We start from the raw sequence: 15,241 nt of genomic DNA on the forward strand, positions 1-15,241 counted from the left end.
ATCTTCCACACACACACACACACACAGAAATCTCTCCCGAGTAAAGTAGTGTGGTGTCCAGATCCACAGTAATGATGTGTCACGTCGAGCGCTTCTGGGAGAAGATAAGAAAAGGAGAGACAACACAGCGACAGAGGAAACACATTCAGTTTTTTAAACCATGGGGGTTGTGACTCTGCTGACAAGAAATAGAATAGAATGAAATACAATAAACACGGACAACAGAAGTGAGAGAATTGAGCAGAACAGAATCCAATATTGTAGAGAACAACAACAAGCAATAGAACAGCACAACATAAAGTTGAATAGAACAGGAAAAAAAGAAATAAAACTAAACAAAAAAGAAAGAAATTAAAATATAACAAGGTCAAAGACGAAAAAAAGGGTTTAAGCATAAAAACAATAAGTGTGATACTGTTTTGAATTGTTTTTGTTAAAAAATAGGATTTCTGTTTCTTTAATTGCATTTTTGTTATTCTGAGCCAAAAATCATACATGTTTCCTTGATTTACAGAAGACAACGACTAAAATGTCATTTAGTGTAACAATTTTGTCAAGCCTATTTACAACAAAAATCAATTTATGACATATTAAAAGACGAATTACTTTCACCCCAAATGCTAATTTGGCAACTATTTGGCAATATATCTTTTGCTCATTTAAAGCACAATACAAAATTTGTTGTTTGACATAAATATTGTGTTACGCTGAATGACTTTGTACATTGTAAGAAACAATACGTTAAACCTGTAAATAATACATCTGCACGCTCATTTAAACAATTAAATGTTGTTTTGTCTATATATTTTCACGTTTAGTGCATTATTGTTTTTATTTCATTCTCATTGTCTTCTATCTTAATGTATATTTGCACCATGTGAACACGTTCTTCTGCATTAAGCTCTCGTCGCTAAGTCAAATCTCTTGTGTGTGTAAACATGCTGTGATTATCAATAAATCATAAATCCTAGCTTGTCCGTGAAGCACAGCTCTGGGATCAGAAGGAAATGCTGCTCGATCTAAAAGAAGTGCGAGTTTGTGTTGCTTATATCGTGCATTTGAAAAAGCAACACCATTCAAACATGATCATTATAAACATACTTTATTATCATGAAAATACCTGATGAGACTTGAGGACCAGTGATAAAAACATGTCATTAGGCATTTCCTAGAACTACGTGTGTTATGGTCTTCTTCTGTAGTGAGTAATCTGCGTATTTGTAGTTTCCGCACGAGAGCGCCCTCTGGCTTTCGGGTGCAGCACTATTTTACCATACTTCACTCTGATATACACTCACCTAAAGGATTATTAGGAACACCTGTTCAATTTCTCATTAATGTAATTATGGTGGTGGTGTAATGGTGTGGGGGATGTTTTCTTGGCACACTTTAGACCCCTGAGTGCCAATTGGGCATCGTTTAAATGCCACGGCCTACCTGAGCATTGTTTCTGACCATGTCCATCCCTTTATGACCACCATGTACCCATCCTCTGATGGCTACTTCCAGCAGGATAATGCACCATGTCACAAAGCTCAAATCATTTCAAATTGGTTTCTTGAACATGACAATGAGTTCACTGTACTAAAATGGCCCCACAGTCACCAGATCTCAACCCAATAGAGCATCTTTGGGATGTGGTGGAACGGGAGCTTCGTGCATCCCACAAATCTCCATCAACTGCAAGATGCTATCCTATCAATATGGGCCAACATTTCTAAAGAATGCTTTCAGCACCTTGTTGAATCAATGCCACGTAGAATTAAGGCAGTTCTGAAGGCGAAAGGGGGCTCAAACACAGTATTAGTGTGGTGTTCCTAATAATCCTTTAGGTGAGTGTATATTTTGGTTAATCGTCCACAGGCCTACTTTGTAATAAAGCTCCTTCTGATTCTGAATGACAATTTAACATTATTTCAATCAAATTGAGATTTTTCCCCTCCGAAACCATAAAGTAGACATTTTACTACATTTAAAGGGCTTTCTATGGACATAAAATCAGATTTGTACATTTATTTTGATGGGGACATCTTAACGTCTTTGAACCGACAACAAATTAAAAACAGAACAAAATAAAACAACAGAGCAAAATAGAAAAGAATCAATTAAAAGTGAACGGAACACAACTAACTCAAGGGAACACAGAAGAATAGAATTAAGTGGACAAAACAGAATCAAATAAATTAAAACTGAACAGAATAAAGCAAGCAGAATAATACAATTAAAAATCAAATGTAATGGTATAAAACAATTCTCAAAAGATGTAAACAGATAAACTGGGAGCTGAATCTCTTTCAAAAGCTCTTGCCACTCATTAAAACAGCTGTAATGGTCTTTACACTCCAGTAATGAATAAACTGGAAGAGGGTTAATGGGGTTTAAAAGTGTCTGTTTACCCTCACGCCATTAGAACAAACTAAATCAACAGATTACTCTCTTTAGCCGTCGGTCAAACAAAAAGTGTATAGTGAATTATAATAATATAAGCAAACGTCCATGTGACACATACAGTGATGTAGCAGGCCACTAATAACACTGCATCAGTAAAGGGACCATTATCTTTTAGCACTGCATATGTGTCTGCACAATTAGTCCCAACAAGGCTGTGTTTGTGTTTTACGCGGAGGTTAGCATTACGCCACGCTGTGCCACGTCCCCGCGGCTCTGCTGGAGAGACGCCATCTGCGCCCAGGAGTGTGTGGGCATGTGTCTGCGGTTTAAATTAGCCAAGGCTTCGATTCTGCCTCTCACAAACAAGCAACAAGCAGGAATGAAAATATATTTTGAGCATCCCTGAGCAAATATATTTTGAGCATCCCTGAGCAACAGGAAATGGAATTGATAGCATATAAGGGCGCTGTAATCTGTGGCACAGATGTGACTGGCTGGATGAGCAGTGGGGGCGTGTCTTTATGTATGGTTTCTGTATGCTGTCTCTGGGTGGAGTGCACAGAGGTGATAATTTGCTCTATTTGTGCAAACCGGAACATTTTTCTTCACATAAGTGGTACATGTGTCTGTGTGTTGAAATCATCTCTGACTCACTTCCTGTTGGGGCAGACAGGCCATAAAAGCCAATACTACTAATTTTTGTCATTGCTTTGTCCAACCTCCTGTCTGGACTTCATACTTAATTTATGGGCATAAAAACATGTATATTTATTAGGGCTGTCAAACGATGAATCGTGATTAATTGCATCCTGAGTAAAAGTTTGTGTTTACATAATATATGCCTGTGTTCTGTGCATATTAATTCTGTATTTATGAACACTTCCACATAAATGCATATATTTAGGAAAAATATAAAATAGAAGACTTAATAAACTTTTAAATGATTAGTTAATGTAAATGAATACATTTAAAATGTCCAAAATATAAAGACAAGTATGTGTATGTTTTGTCATTATAAATACAAAATAAATATGCACAGAACAAAGATATATATTATGTAAACACAAAGCTTTATTCTGGATGCGATTAATCATTATGAATTGTTTGACAGCCCTAATATAAATATTTTAGTTTTATAATTGTCCGTTTTTCTGAATTTACTATAAACAAGTATGAGTTTCTGTGAACTACTTACAATATATCTCAAATTTCAAATAAAAATATTGTTTCTATTTGCATTTCTTTGCCAATAAATGGAATTGTATGAATAAATGAAAATTTGGTTGGTCTCTTATTTTTTTCTGCAGCTATTATAAGTTATATTAAAACAATTTAACTAATAACTACAAATAAAAAAACATTATTGTTTTGTATATTGATTTATCATGCTATGACATATCATTACACCCCTGCTGACAAACTGTTTACATGTTACAAACAGATGATTGGTGCAAACATGCAAACAGTCTTCAGACAACGTAAATGTCTCATTAGCGTGTTTTAATTAACAATAGTCTCGCTCTTTGTGGAAGTGGTATGGTTACCAGTCACCATGAGACTGAAGTACTGCAGTTAATGACGGCGCCCTACGGCCGAAAGCCATGCTTCATCTCAGCTATATCCCATTCTTCTGCTTTGCATAATAAGGAAACAATCATTAGAAATCACGTCCTCAGATCCGCCCTGAGCGCGCTTTTAAATGAGCAAGATTATAACAGACATTTTATCAGCTCATAATCGTCGATGAGGGGAGGAAAATATCAAGCGTAATGTTATTTGTAGAGCACTGATGCGTGCCGCCGACACAAAGACGATAAGTAAAAGCTTCCTACTAGAGGTTTTAAAAGCTTTAACCTTTCAGGAGGACACAAACAAAGACACAAGAACCAACTCAGACAGGGTGAAATGGGAATATTGATGTTTTAGTTTAGCCTATTACATGAGATATTGACTAAAAACGTCAAGTTCTGCACCAGCGTGTTGGAAGAGAGATTCAAGTTTTTGCTTTATGTGAATTGTGTTTTCTTAAAGGCACAGTTCACACACAAAAAAAAAAATCAGCCTCAAATGTAATCGCGGAGGAAAATTTTAGATTAAAAGTGACTTTGACTCAGGATTTCATATAGTGAATAAACTGATTAATGACTGGCTATTCAGAGATTTCATTATTTTGCAACGTAAAGTCAAGTTAGTGTCAGTCGAGCATCGGCTTAGTGTCTGTCATAAACCACTAATCTCATCACACTGTCATTTCAACACCCGAGAACTCTCATCGGTCGATGAACGGCTGGTACATTTCATACCTAATGTGCACCATAATACTGTGTAACTAACAATAGATTCCATCAGCAGCATTCTTCAAAACCCCCTGTTTGGGGACTTTACAGAAGCATCAAAATAAGTTTGGAATGTCCTAAAGTTAAGTACTATTTTTAGTTGAGCTGTCTCTTTAACTAGCACACAGTACAGAACGTGAGCTTTATAAAATGTTTCTGCATCGCTGACAAATCTCACCATTGATCACAGGTGTGTACACCACGATTCCAGCCAGGTTGGGATCAGACACAGTTTTGTCCAGGATAAGTCCTCCAATACTAAAACAGAGAAAGAAAATGTATTATTTTAAGGGCTTGTATGTATTTTCTTGAGAAAGATGAGATTACAGATGTTTTGATCTGACCTGCTGATGAACATGGCGGTGATAACAGGCTCCCAGCCCGAGTACAGCAGCTGACGGCTGGCTGGGTGTTTGGAGGAGATGACCATCCACAGCGGGGTCAGACACATGAAGAAGGCACAAACCAGAGATGACACGTATGGGTGAGAGTCTGAGAGAACAAGAGAGAGAACAAACGGAGACTTGAATGACTTTTAGTGACAAATGAGATCAAAGAATTACGATTCAGCCTGAAATTCACAAACTATTATCTCGGTATTATGACTGAACAGAGATATGTTGTTGTATTATGTAAACTTAAAGGAGCAGTTCACTTTCAAAATTAAGTTTGATGATCATTTACTCAATTCCATGTCATCCAAGATGTTTATGTATTTGTGTCTTTAGTGGAAAAGAAATGAAGGTTTTTGATGAAAACATTCCATATAGTGACTTCAATGGACTCCAAATGCATGAAGGTGAAAAGAAGAGTTTCAGTGCAGCTCAAACGGCTTTAAACCACACCAGACCATGAATAAAGACCTTATCTAGAGAAACCATCGCTCTTTTAAAAATAAAAAAAATGTATATGCTTTACAAACCAAAATGCTCTTCTTGCTCTGTTCTGTAATGGCCGTTCATGACTTGACGTAATATGTAATACATTACACTTGCAATTTTCAACTTGTAAACACTGAGTCTAAAAAATGTAAATATTTTTAAAGTGAACTACTCCTTAAAAATTGCAAAGCGTATCTTTTGTCATTATTTAACTATTTCTATTTGAAACAAAAAACAACTTCGAGTCTTTTCTGAAAAATAAACCAATAAAATGTTAATGGAACCATTTGGGAACTAGCATGAGAACCAGAATTCTCACCCCATCCATTAGAGAAATCTAGATTTGTTATATTGCCCTCAATCCACTACATACTTGCTCTAATTGCATTTAAGCAGATTAAGACAAAAAAACAAAGATCTTCTTAAAATTCGGGTCAAATCTTTTGATGTTGGCGCGATTCCAAAGGAGCGTTATTTCTCATCCCAAATCCCCTTCATCATACGCTTACAACCCAAATCTCTAAATCCCAAAACACAGAGCTAGTGAGTACAGTATATCACTACATTTAGCGTGAGATTGTCATGACAGGCCAGCGCTTTGTGCTAATGATGGCATAAGCTGCTCTCTCTGTTGGCTGGGATGGCGGCTATGCTTTTTGGCATGGCGTGCCGGTGCTGTTTTGCTGTGCCCTCACCTGACTTCACCTCTCACAGAAGTGCAGGCTAAAAAAGGAGCGCAGCGCTGAGTCTGGGCCTGAGTGCCACTTATCACAATGACTCATCAAGCCCCATTAAACCAGTATAAACACCAGACCGCCAGTCAGAGCGGCCCATGAGTGACTTTCACACCTTAATGTTTGTGTTTTACTGCAGGAGAGGGAAACGGCGACGAGATGTTTATATGTGTGTCTGAGAGAGAAAGAAGCGTGTTAGAAAGCTTCCTCGCTGCCTACACATGCAGCTACTTTAAAGGAGACAGTGTTTGGATGTTTTTGAGGCTTTGATGATGTTTTTGGGGTGTTTAAAAATGGATGTTCATGTTTTTAATTACAAGAAACTTATATTTAAAGTCTATTGTTCATTGCTGTCCCTCTTCTCACAAAACGACTGGATTTCTTTCGGTCTATGTAAAGTCCCTCCGTCAGAAACCTCTGTTGGTCGTGATTGGTTCCCCGCTCAGAACATGTGTGTGAAGATGTCCCACCCGTACAATATCAGCAAGCTTCTGCTTCTAATGCTGTTGTGATTGGTCGGTGCCCCCTCATGTGTATTCAAAAACTTTGGCTTTTAGCAATAAACGGGAAAAAAGGCGTCAACTTCACTTTATCAGTTAAAAACATGTGGATCCATCGAAGTGTAATGGAGGTCTGCTAGTGCAAGTGCTAACGTCAATCTTTGTAAGACATGGTGGATTTTTATTGTACTATGGCGAGGGAAATGACACCGGACTGATTGGCGTCAGACCGGTTATATTAATTAACACTAATAACAAAAGCGTTAGTTTTGCCTTTTTATATTGGACCACTAGATTGACCAGGAGACAATTGCAAGCAGGACTTCAAAGTACGTTTCATAGAAGTGTTTAAGAGGTAAGCGCACACATACACACACAATATAAGTGTATTACACAGAACAGCTTTCACAGCTGATGTTAAAGTCATGAAGCTGTCATTTGAGCGTTGGTTATCTTAGAATGTATCGCTGAATTCTTATGACCAGCTGTAGGACTGTGATGAAAGAGAGAGCAGTTTAGCGGGTAGCTCAGTCAAATGTTTACAATCCACTACTCCGGCGGCTCTACCTCTTCTCTAAGAAAGACCTCGTCCCTTTTTTGGCGTATTCCTGTGGGCGGAGGTTATTAAAAGCACTCGGAATAGTGACATCATGTACCCGTGAAGTAGAGGTTTGTTGTCCGACCCAGCCGTTCTCTGTAGTCCTTTAAAAGCGAATTCTATTAAAGACAATATCTGGCTTGACACTGAACTTTGAGCTTTTTTATTTTGCAGGTATCGTTTATGCTCTAACAGCAACATTACATACTAACTAAAGCTTGAAAAAGGGGATTGCGAGGAGTAGGGCCTTTAAGGCAAGACCATAATAATGATGAAATATGTGAAACGTACACTACATAGGCAGCATGACGTTGAGTATTACATGACATAAACTTAATTCTCTCCTCTTGTGCACCACCTTGGTGTGCCCCTATAAGAACTCAATATGTTGTCTAGGTAGGCACTAAATTTTCCAACAGAAACCTAGTGTATTTGAAAGGTGTGTATTAGATGTGTATTTGTGTTCAGAGAGAGATATTTGGTGTGTGTCTGTGCAGAAGAAAGACTGTGTGTGTGTGTGTTTCATGAGAATGTGGAACTGTAGACACAGCCAGGTCATGAACTCTGCCACAACGCTCTCATTGTCCAGACGCACCATGACCGTAACTATAAAACATATCAACCCCACGGGCCCGTTCAACCATAACTTACACACCTCACATCTGCAGACACCTGCAACAGAGAGCCTGTGTGTGACAAAAATAAGAGCTTTCCTCAAACATGTCCATGATAACAGAGAATAGAGCTAAATGAAATCACTTACTTCACAAGCCAGGCTTTAAACCCCTTCTGACATATGCATTTAAATGCAAGAGGATCTCATGAGAAGGATTCTAGTGCCCTCTTTTGGTGTAAAACTAGTAATGCATGCGATGTGCTTTAAAGACCTGGGACCTGTCACATCAGAAACTTGAAATGTGTGAACTTGATTCTCCAAGTACAAACTCGAATTTATAAAAAATAAACATACCATAAATATGTGAAGAGTTTGGTTACAAAATAAGATAAAAAATTTAAAATCATGTTTTTTATTGTGCATTCCAAATAGTTTTGATTTAAGTCGTAAACAAAATAATACTGCTAACTTACTCAATAAAAACATGACCTTTCTAAAGCACATGAAATAAAGCCTGAAATGCTTTTGTCACAAAACCCACATAACACTCCATATGAAAACTGCACAAGTACCTTGTTTACCACTCGATAGGTTTGATATCATCATGCTGCCAAACACAGTCCTCTCAAAGCTACTGTGAGCGATTTCAGCCTTTCACAACCAAACACGATGTCAAACACAGCCCCTTTTCCTTACACACGTGAAAAACATTCCCTCCCTGGTGCTCTCTTACCCAGACAGTTGTAGAGGCCCTGGCTGATCCAGGCCAGGATGGCCAGCGTGATGAGGTCACCAAAGCTGGCGGCAATGGGCGTGGCTACATTATCAGGGTTGATGCCCGTCTTCTTAGAGCCCACAATCACACCCACCATTATTATACCTGCGTCAGAACACATGAGAAAATGTTGATTTACATGAAGACGGACAGTCCAGAGTGTTAAAGGTTGATGTGTAGTTCATACCCTGCAGCAGAGATGCTATGAAGGCTGTAGCGACACTGCTGGAACACAGTAGCACTGCGTGATTGAACTGGAACTTTCCTTCAGGAATCCATCCCAGTACCACAGCCGCTACCGCTGCCAGGAAGCCAATGACTGTGGCCTGCACCTGAGAGAGAGGACGGGTAACAGGGGGAATAAATTCACTTCTGTTCAGTGGACTCGGGGCTCTTTACTAAAATCCCCCAAAACTTCTGATTTGATGGGATGTGTTTAAATGTTTGAAATTATTATCGTAGACAAAAATGTTATTGTGCCGAAATGAATTTCTTTCATTACAATGATGAAATGTAATAGATATCTTTGGATGATTTGGACAAAATAAAAAAACAGACAATAAAGGGAATTCCTTCAGTACTGTTTATAAGCATCACATGAGACCTACAGATGCTGGATGATAAAATGTCAAGAGAAGGTTTTTGCAAATTCTATGTGCAGTGGTAGCCAATTTAAAGATGCTAAAAAAAGAAATAAAGAAACATAATAATAATAAAAACAATTGTTTTTCCATTGCTTTGCAACTCAAGCTCAGTGATAAGAGCATTGCGTTAGGTTGTGGGTTCAAACCCAGGGGATTGCACAAACCTATGTATAAATGTATAGGATAATGCAATGTAAGTGGCTTTGGATAAAAGCGTCTGTCAAATGCATAAATGTTTTAATGTATTAATGTTATAATGGCATAAAACTGTCAACGCACCGCTTCATTAAAAACTAGGAAACATTAGGCTGTAAAACAAAATAGTATTTTATATTCTTCTTTCTTGTTTAACTACTATGAGCTCACAAGATTCTCTTTAAACTTTGAATCATGCTGGATTAACATCGACATATTTCATCAGGTCCATTGATCGACTGTCATTAAAGAAAAAAAATAAACATACCAAATACTAAGACATTGAAATTCATGTTAAAATTTCTTCTCACTCACATTGTTATGCTGAAGATATCTTTGGCATTATTGAATTCATTTAATTGAATTAAAATAAGGAAAAAATACAAAATAGATTTTTTTAGCATTTTCATTAACATCTGCTTAAAAAGTACTTTCTTTGTCTCGTGTACGTGTCAATGACAACTATTTAATTCCTTATGATCAAATCTTTCAAATAATGGGCCTCATTCATGAAACACAAGAATTTTATGTATAAATTGTTTGTTAAGTCGTTTTGATGTAAATATTTGCATTCATGAAAACGTTCATTTTTTCTAAAATGTACACCTGCTCCATTCCACGTGTAAATACGTAAAACCGCACGAAACGTTCTGTATTATTTAAGACAAACTGATGACACTGCATTAGAATGCACTATGCATCATAATGATATTTCACAAGTATTTGCCCAATCTTTTATAATTTTTTACTTTTTAACTTTGGGTAAAACGCAGAGCTCGTCACTGTCCTTTTGTAGAGAGCTGTCCAATCACAGTGGAGAAGAGGCGGGACAAACACTACATTGACCAACCATCATACACAACGACGGAGAAGCTCATATTAATACTGCATTTTCACATTCAGTAATATTCTTCATAAATAAGAAACTAATAACAAGTAGGCTAACTGTTTCGGATATTCTAAATCACACAAACAAACGCATCTCCAAAATAACGCCCAGAGCCTCCAAAGCGTTCTCAAGCGCCACCAGCTGGTGGTTTTCAGAAGAGCAGCAGCTATCATTATGTTAGCTGACTAAAAACACTTTGGTGGACACAGTTCAATTGATTCATTTATTGGTAAACATACAGCCTATTAGTCTTGTATGCATTAATGCAACATAATGTAGCCAAAGCAGAGAATGAAGTCCGGAGGAATCCGAGATACGACATTTGTGTAGCTTTAGGATCACAGGCGGGGATTATGCTAATGGAGAGTGTGTGTGCATGCGCAACGTGTTTACGAATGATTGAAATTCATTTACACAAACACACATTTTACTATGAGATCCCATGTTTACGAAGTACTTGTGAATCCGGATGAAAGTTTTTGGGAAGATCTGTTTAAAGTGCAATTACTCGGAATGTAATCGTATATTAATGAATGTTTCATGAACGAGGCCAAATGTTTGTATATTTTTTTGGTAAAAACTCATAATATTAAGGCGTATTTTAAACTAGACAAGGTGACATTTAATTCACCTGTATTTGCTTGTGTATATACAGTAAAGAGAAACCTCTCACCTGTTTCAATGCCAAGTTTCCAATAATGAGATTCCATTTCTCTATGGGTGAGTCCATTTTCCCCACATTCACCTAAAGACAGAAAGATTGATGAATACACACTATTCTTACTCATCTGCATTCCTCAAACGGAACATTCTGCGGTGGAACCGAAGCACAAGATCACTCGGATTATAATCACGACACTGGAGGATTTCTGTACCCACGTACCACAATAAAAACAGAACACGACACTCATTGTAAAAAGGGAATTACTTTAATGAAGTTAACTTCTTATTACTATGAGGATTTCAACGATAAGCATAGCTTTCTTATTTATATAAACAAACACCGAGAGGAATAAACCAAAATGAGTCAAATTTTAAATTGAGCTAGATTAAAAATGAACTAAAATGAACGAGTGGTAAATTTAACAAAAAAGTAAAGTATCATCTGAGGACGAGATAACACTGTTTTGGTTTGGGAATGGATGTCTGCCCACCGAGTAACAAGACGGCTGTCTCCATAACAAGGCAACATGCTGCGCAAGAATGTGTGGTTAAGAAAATAAAGGCAGCAAATGTAAATGTGAAACAGCGTTGTGTACTGAGCGCAGCTGTGGAAGGGTGAACAGAAGGACTCTGACTCCACACCAGAAGGGTTTGTTTATTTTCTCCACCTCGAGAGGGGACGACATATTTGCCATGAGAACTCGAGACGTTGAACTGCGGCGGTTGAAACCCCTCCGAGCGTTACAGTCCCGGCTACCAAAACATAAAACGCTCAGTCAGCAGATGATGTTGACTTATTTATGGAAATGGACACTTTTGAGACTTTTCTACACGGCCTTGGTTACATCAGTAGAAAGAAAACCACCCAAAATATGAAAACTTGTGCATCGTTTACAGTACTCCATATCACGTTATCCCGAACCTGCATGACCCTCATTCTTCTGCAGAAGACAAAAGACATTTTGAAGAACGTTGGTAATCAAATTAAACTCGGATGTCATTGACTTTAATTGTACGGACAGAAAACCAAAGACATTTATCAAAATATCTTCTCTTGAGTTATGTAGAAAGAAGAAAGCCATTCAGGTTTTGAACGACATGAGGGCAAATAAATGATCGAAATGATATTCTTGGCTGAACTACACTGTTACATTTCAATGAAGAACTTCTTTAGATTTTTCTGCACTGGTGACACACATGAAAGAGCAGAGACTATTCATTTCGTAACAGCTTGTGTGCATGCATTCCGTGCTCAGATTTATGGAAAAACACCAAAGGAGCCATAACCACAATGACAGACTAGCGCATTATTATAGCGCACATGGTGATGTAGGGAAGGTCGAATGAATGGCCCGGACCTGACAGGTGTCAGCACGCCTGAAACAGCCACAGATCTCATCATAAACTCCATCACATCTGTGTCTTACAAGACTGACTCTTACTGCTAAGTTATAAAATGACATATGTTGGCACACCCGAACTTATCTCTAGGAGTTACAGTATATGACTATAATATTATGAAACCAGTAGGTGGTGTATTTAGGCTTTGAAAGACTGGCCTTAAAAACACGATGAGTCATGTTTGTTTGCACACGTCATGTGATGTTTTGATACTAACCGCTGTGGAAAGTCTGGAGGCCAGAGTCATCTCCAGGTTTCCTTTCAAACCGAGGAGGGCAGGAACCAGGATGAAGATCTCAGTGATGTTCTTAAAAGCTTCCCAATGCTACGAAATAAAACATTTGCAAGATCACGTGTCTGACCACTAAACGCCCAGTCTGTAATCCGGTAAGTGTGAAAAAGCTGTCGAGATCTCACCTGTACTATATCCAGTACCACTCCGGCCGAAACCGTCCCGAAGCCAGCCAGGAGAAAGGGCACCAGTATCTGCAGCGCCATGGCCAGCGGCGACTCTTTGGGCATGTTTCTGGCTGTCGGCTGCTGCCCTTCCTCATCGCTCTCCTCTTCTTCATCCGCTTCTTCTCCTGAAAGCCTGACGTCGGGCAGCATGGGTTCAGTCTCCGCATATCGACCCTCTGCCGCCTCAGAAAGGCTGATGGACGTACGGGTGCTCCGGTCCGAGTGACGCCGGGACTCACGGTGGAAGCCGTTCTTGATGGGCTCTGGTTTGGGTGTGCCGAGGTCCACCATGGCCAACCGTTCCTCCTGTAGGGCGGTGTAGCCGGAAGGTACCATGGTTTGAAACAAGGAGGGTATGGGTCTTAAAGAGAAGGAGCTCCAGGTTCCCCCGGCCTGAGCGGCCAGACTAGGACCCAGGGAGCTGAGTACAGCGCCCCCTACGGTGCGGAGGCTCATACTGTAGACTGAAGATAGGTGGGCTCATGGCCCTGGGGACATGGAGAGGTGGATTAGTTGAAAAGGCAGGTGTCCATAACTGGTGTGAAGTTCGAGCACCGCAGCGACTGTAAAAAGCATCAAGAGAAAGTGTTAATCGCATTTGCTTTTGATGGTCCTTGCATGAAACCTAAAGATGGAAACACTATGATTATGTGCTTTCATATATTTATTCTGACAGCAGCTCTTATTTGATCTATATGCTGAATTGGTGAACACAGTGTTTAATACACAGACTACGCTTCAATTCCTTAACCATCAATTATTAACATAGTTGGGTGTAACTAGTAAGTAGTTAGTAACTGTCATTTAATTACTTCCCCCTTGAAAAGTAAAGTAAGGGATTACTCTTATTCTTCCTGAAATTTAATTACAGTTACTTCTGATGTAATTGAACCAAATACTGTGTAATATATTCGATTGTGGAAATGACATCAACATTATATGTCTAACTTTAAAATGTATGGTTTATACTTTGCTCAGTTTATAAGAACAATTTATATAGTTAATTGTCATTTATTTGAATGAATTAAATAAGCCGTTTCATGTCTAACCTTTAATCAATTCTAATCAAGGTTGATGTAGGATATGGAAAGTAATTAGTAATGAAATACTTTTTGGAGAGAGTCATTTGTACCGTAATCTAATTACACTATTGAATATGTCATTAGTAACTAGTAATTAATTAACTTACCCAACACCGATTACTAAACACCACAGGTAATAACTTTCAAGTCTCTTCAGTTGTTTGAATATTACATGTGTAATAAAGTGCATTAACCTAAACCAAACTAACTCTATAAAGACCAAAGCCGATGATTATTGTATTAGATGATCTCATCTTTTGGACATAACATGAAAACAAATAGCCCACACAAGTAGACAACTAAACGCTATAATGCATTACAATATAAATGCATTATAAGTCAACTGTAGTGCAATGTGAATTTAACAAAGAGAATATTATTGTAAAAAAGCAGAAGAAGTTTAATTACAACCAACTCTAGAGATCAGAACAAAATCACAAACAAAGAATCGCTCAAAATAACAACAACTATTTAACTGGTTTAGGTTTATGCAAATATACACATTTCAATATTTGATGTAAGTTCTGCGATGTCGTGGCAGATAGAGGACAGGTTTAACATTAGCTGAAACTTGATGCTGAGTTTACAATCTTTAACTAAATATTTGAGATATTTGAAGTTTTAATAGTTAATATTAAAAAGACGAAATGTTGTCTTGAGGTTTAAACAAACACAGTTTCTTATGAATTGGAATAATCTTAATACATCACATAAAAACGTCACCAGCCGCCACATCATAAACACTTAGATCGTAAGATCGTGTCAAATTAAAATGTTTTATTTATGGATGATGTTCCTGAGATCTCTAGATGATCAAATAATCGTATCAGAATATAATTACCGTGATATCCGTCGATGCAAGTTCGCTTCTTCCCTGAACGCGACACTGACGCTATGACAGACGTGCACTGCGACAGCCGAGAAGATTTCAAAATAAAAGCTCGGAACCCAATTTGACAGTTTCAAAGTATTCTTTTGTATACAGCCAAACCTTCAAAGATACGCATAAAGAATAAAGAAAACTGCAATTGACTCATAAGACATTATAATAATTCAGGTATTTTAAAAAATCTGTCA

At 38.0% G+C, this 15,241-nt stretch overlaps 1 protein-coding gene across 3 annotated transcripts in view; it reads right to left on the reverse strand.

The window, feature by feature from the left end:
* Nucleotides 1-15,102, reverse strand: part of slc41a2b (solute carrier family 41 member 2b) — a 66,658-nt gene extending 51,556 nt beyond the window's left edge. For all 3 annotated transcript variants that reach the window (XR_008906724.1, XR_008906725.1, XM_056748391.1), the window contains exons 1-8: nucleotides 15,006-15,102; nucleotides 13,041-13,645; nucleotides 12,841-12,948; nucleotides 11,233-11,304; nucleotides 9,019-9,163; nucleotides 8,790-8,936; nucleotides 5,072-5,219; nucleotides 4,906-4,985 (exon numbers count right to left, since the gene is read on the reverse strand). Coding sequence is in view for 1 of the 3 variants with exons in the window: in XM_056748391.1 (XP_056604369.1) it covers nucleotides 4,906-4,985; nucleotides 5,072-5,219; nucleotides 8,790-8,936; nucleotides 9,019-9,163; nucleotides 11,233-11,304; nucleotides 12,841-12,948; nucleotides 13,041-13,538 (1,198 nt within the window). In the remaining 2 variants the exon portion in view is untranslated. The remainder of the gene's footprint in view (nucleotides 1-4,905; nucleotides 4,986-5,071; nucleotides 5,220-8,789; nucleotides 8,937-9,018; nucleotides 9,164-11,232; nucleotides 11,305-12,840; nucleotides 12,949-13,040; nucleotides 13,646-15,005) is intronic.
* Between the last annotated feature and the right edge of the window lie 139 nt (nucleotides 15,103-15,241).

This window comes from Triplophysa dalaica, chromosome 5 (genome assembly GCF_015846415.1).
Source record: "Triplophysa dalaica isolate WHDGS20190420 chromosome 5, ASM1584641v1, whole genome shotgun sequence".
In the NCBI taxonomy this organism is placed as follows: Eukaryota; Metazoa; Chordata; class Actinopteri; order Cypriniformes; family Nemacheilidae; genus Triplophysa; species Triplophysa dalaica.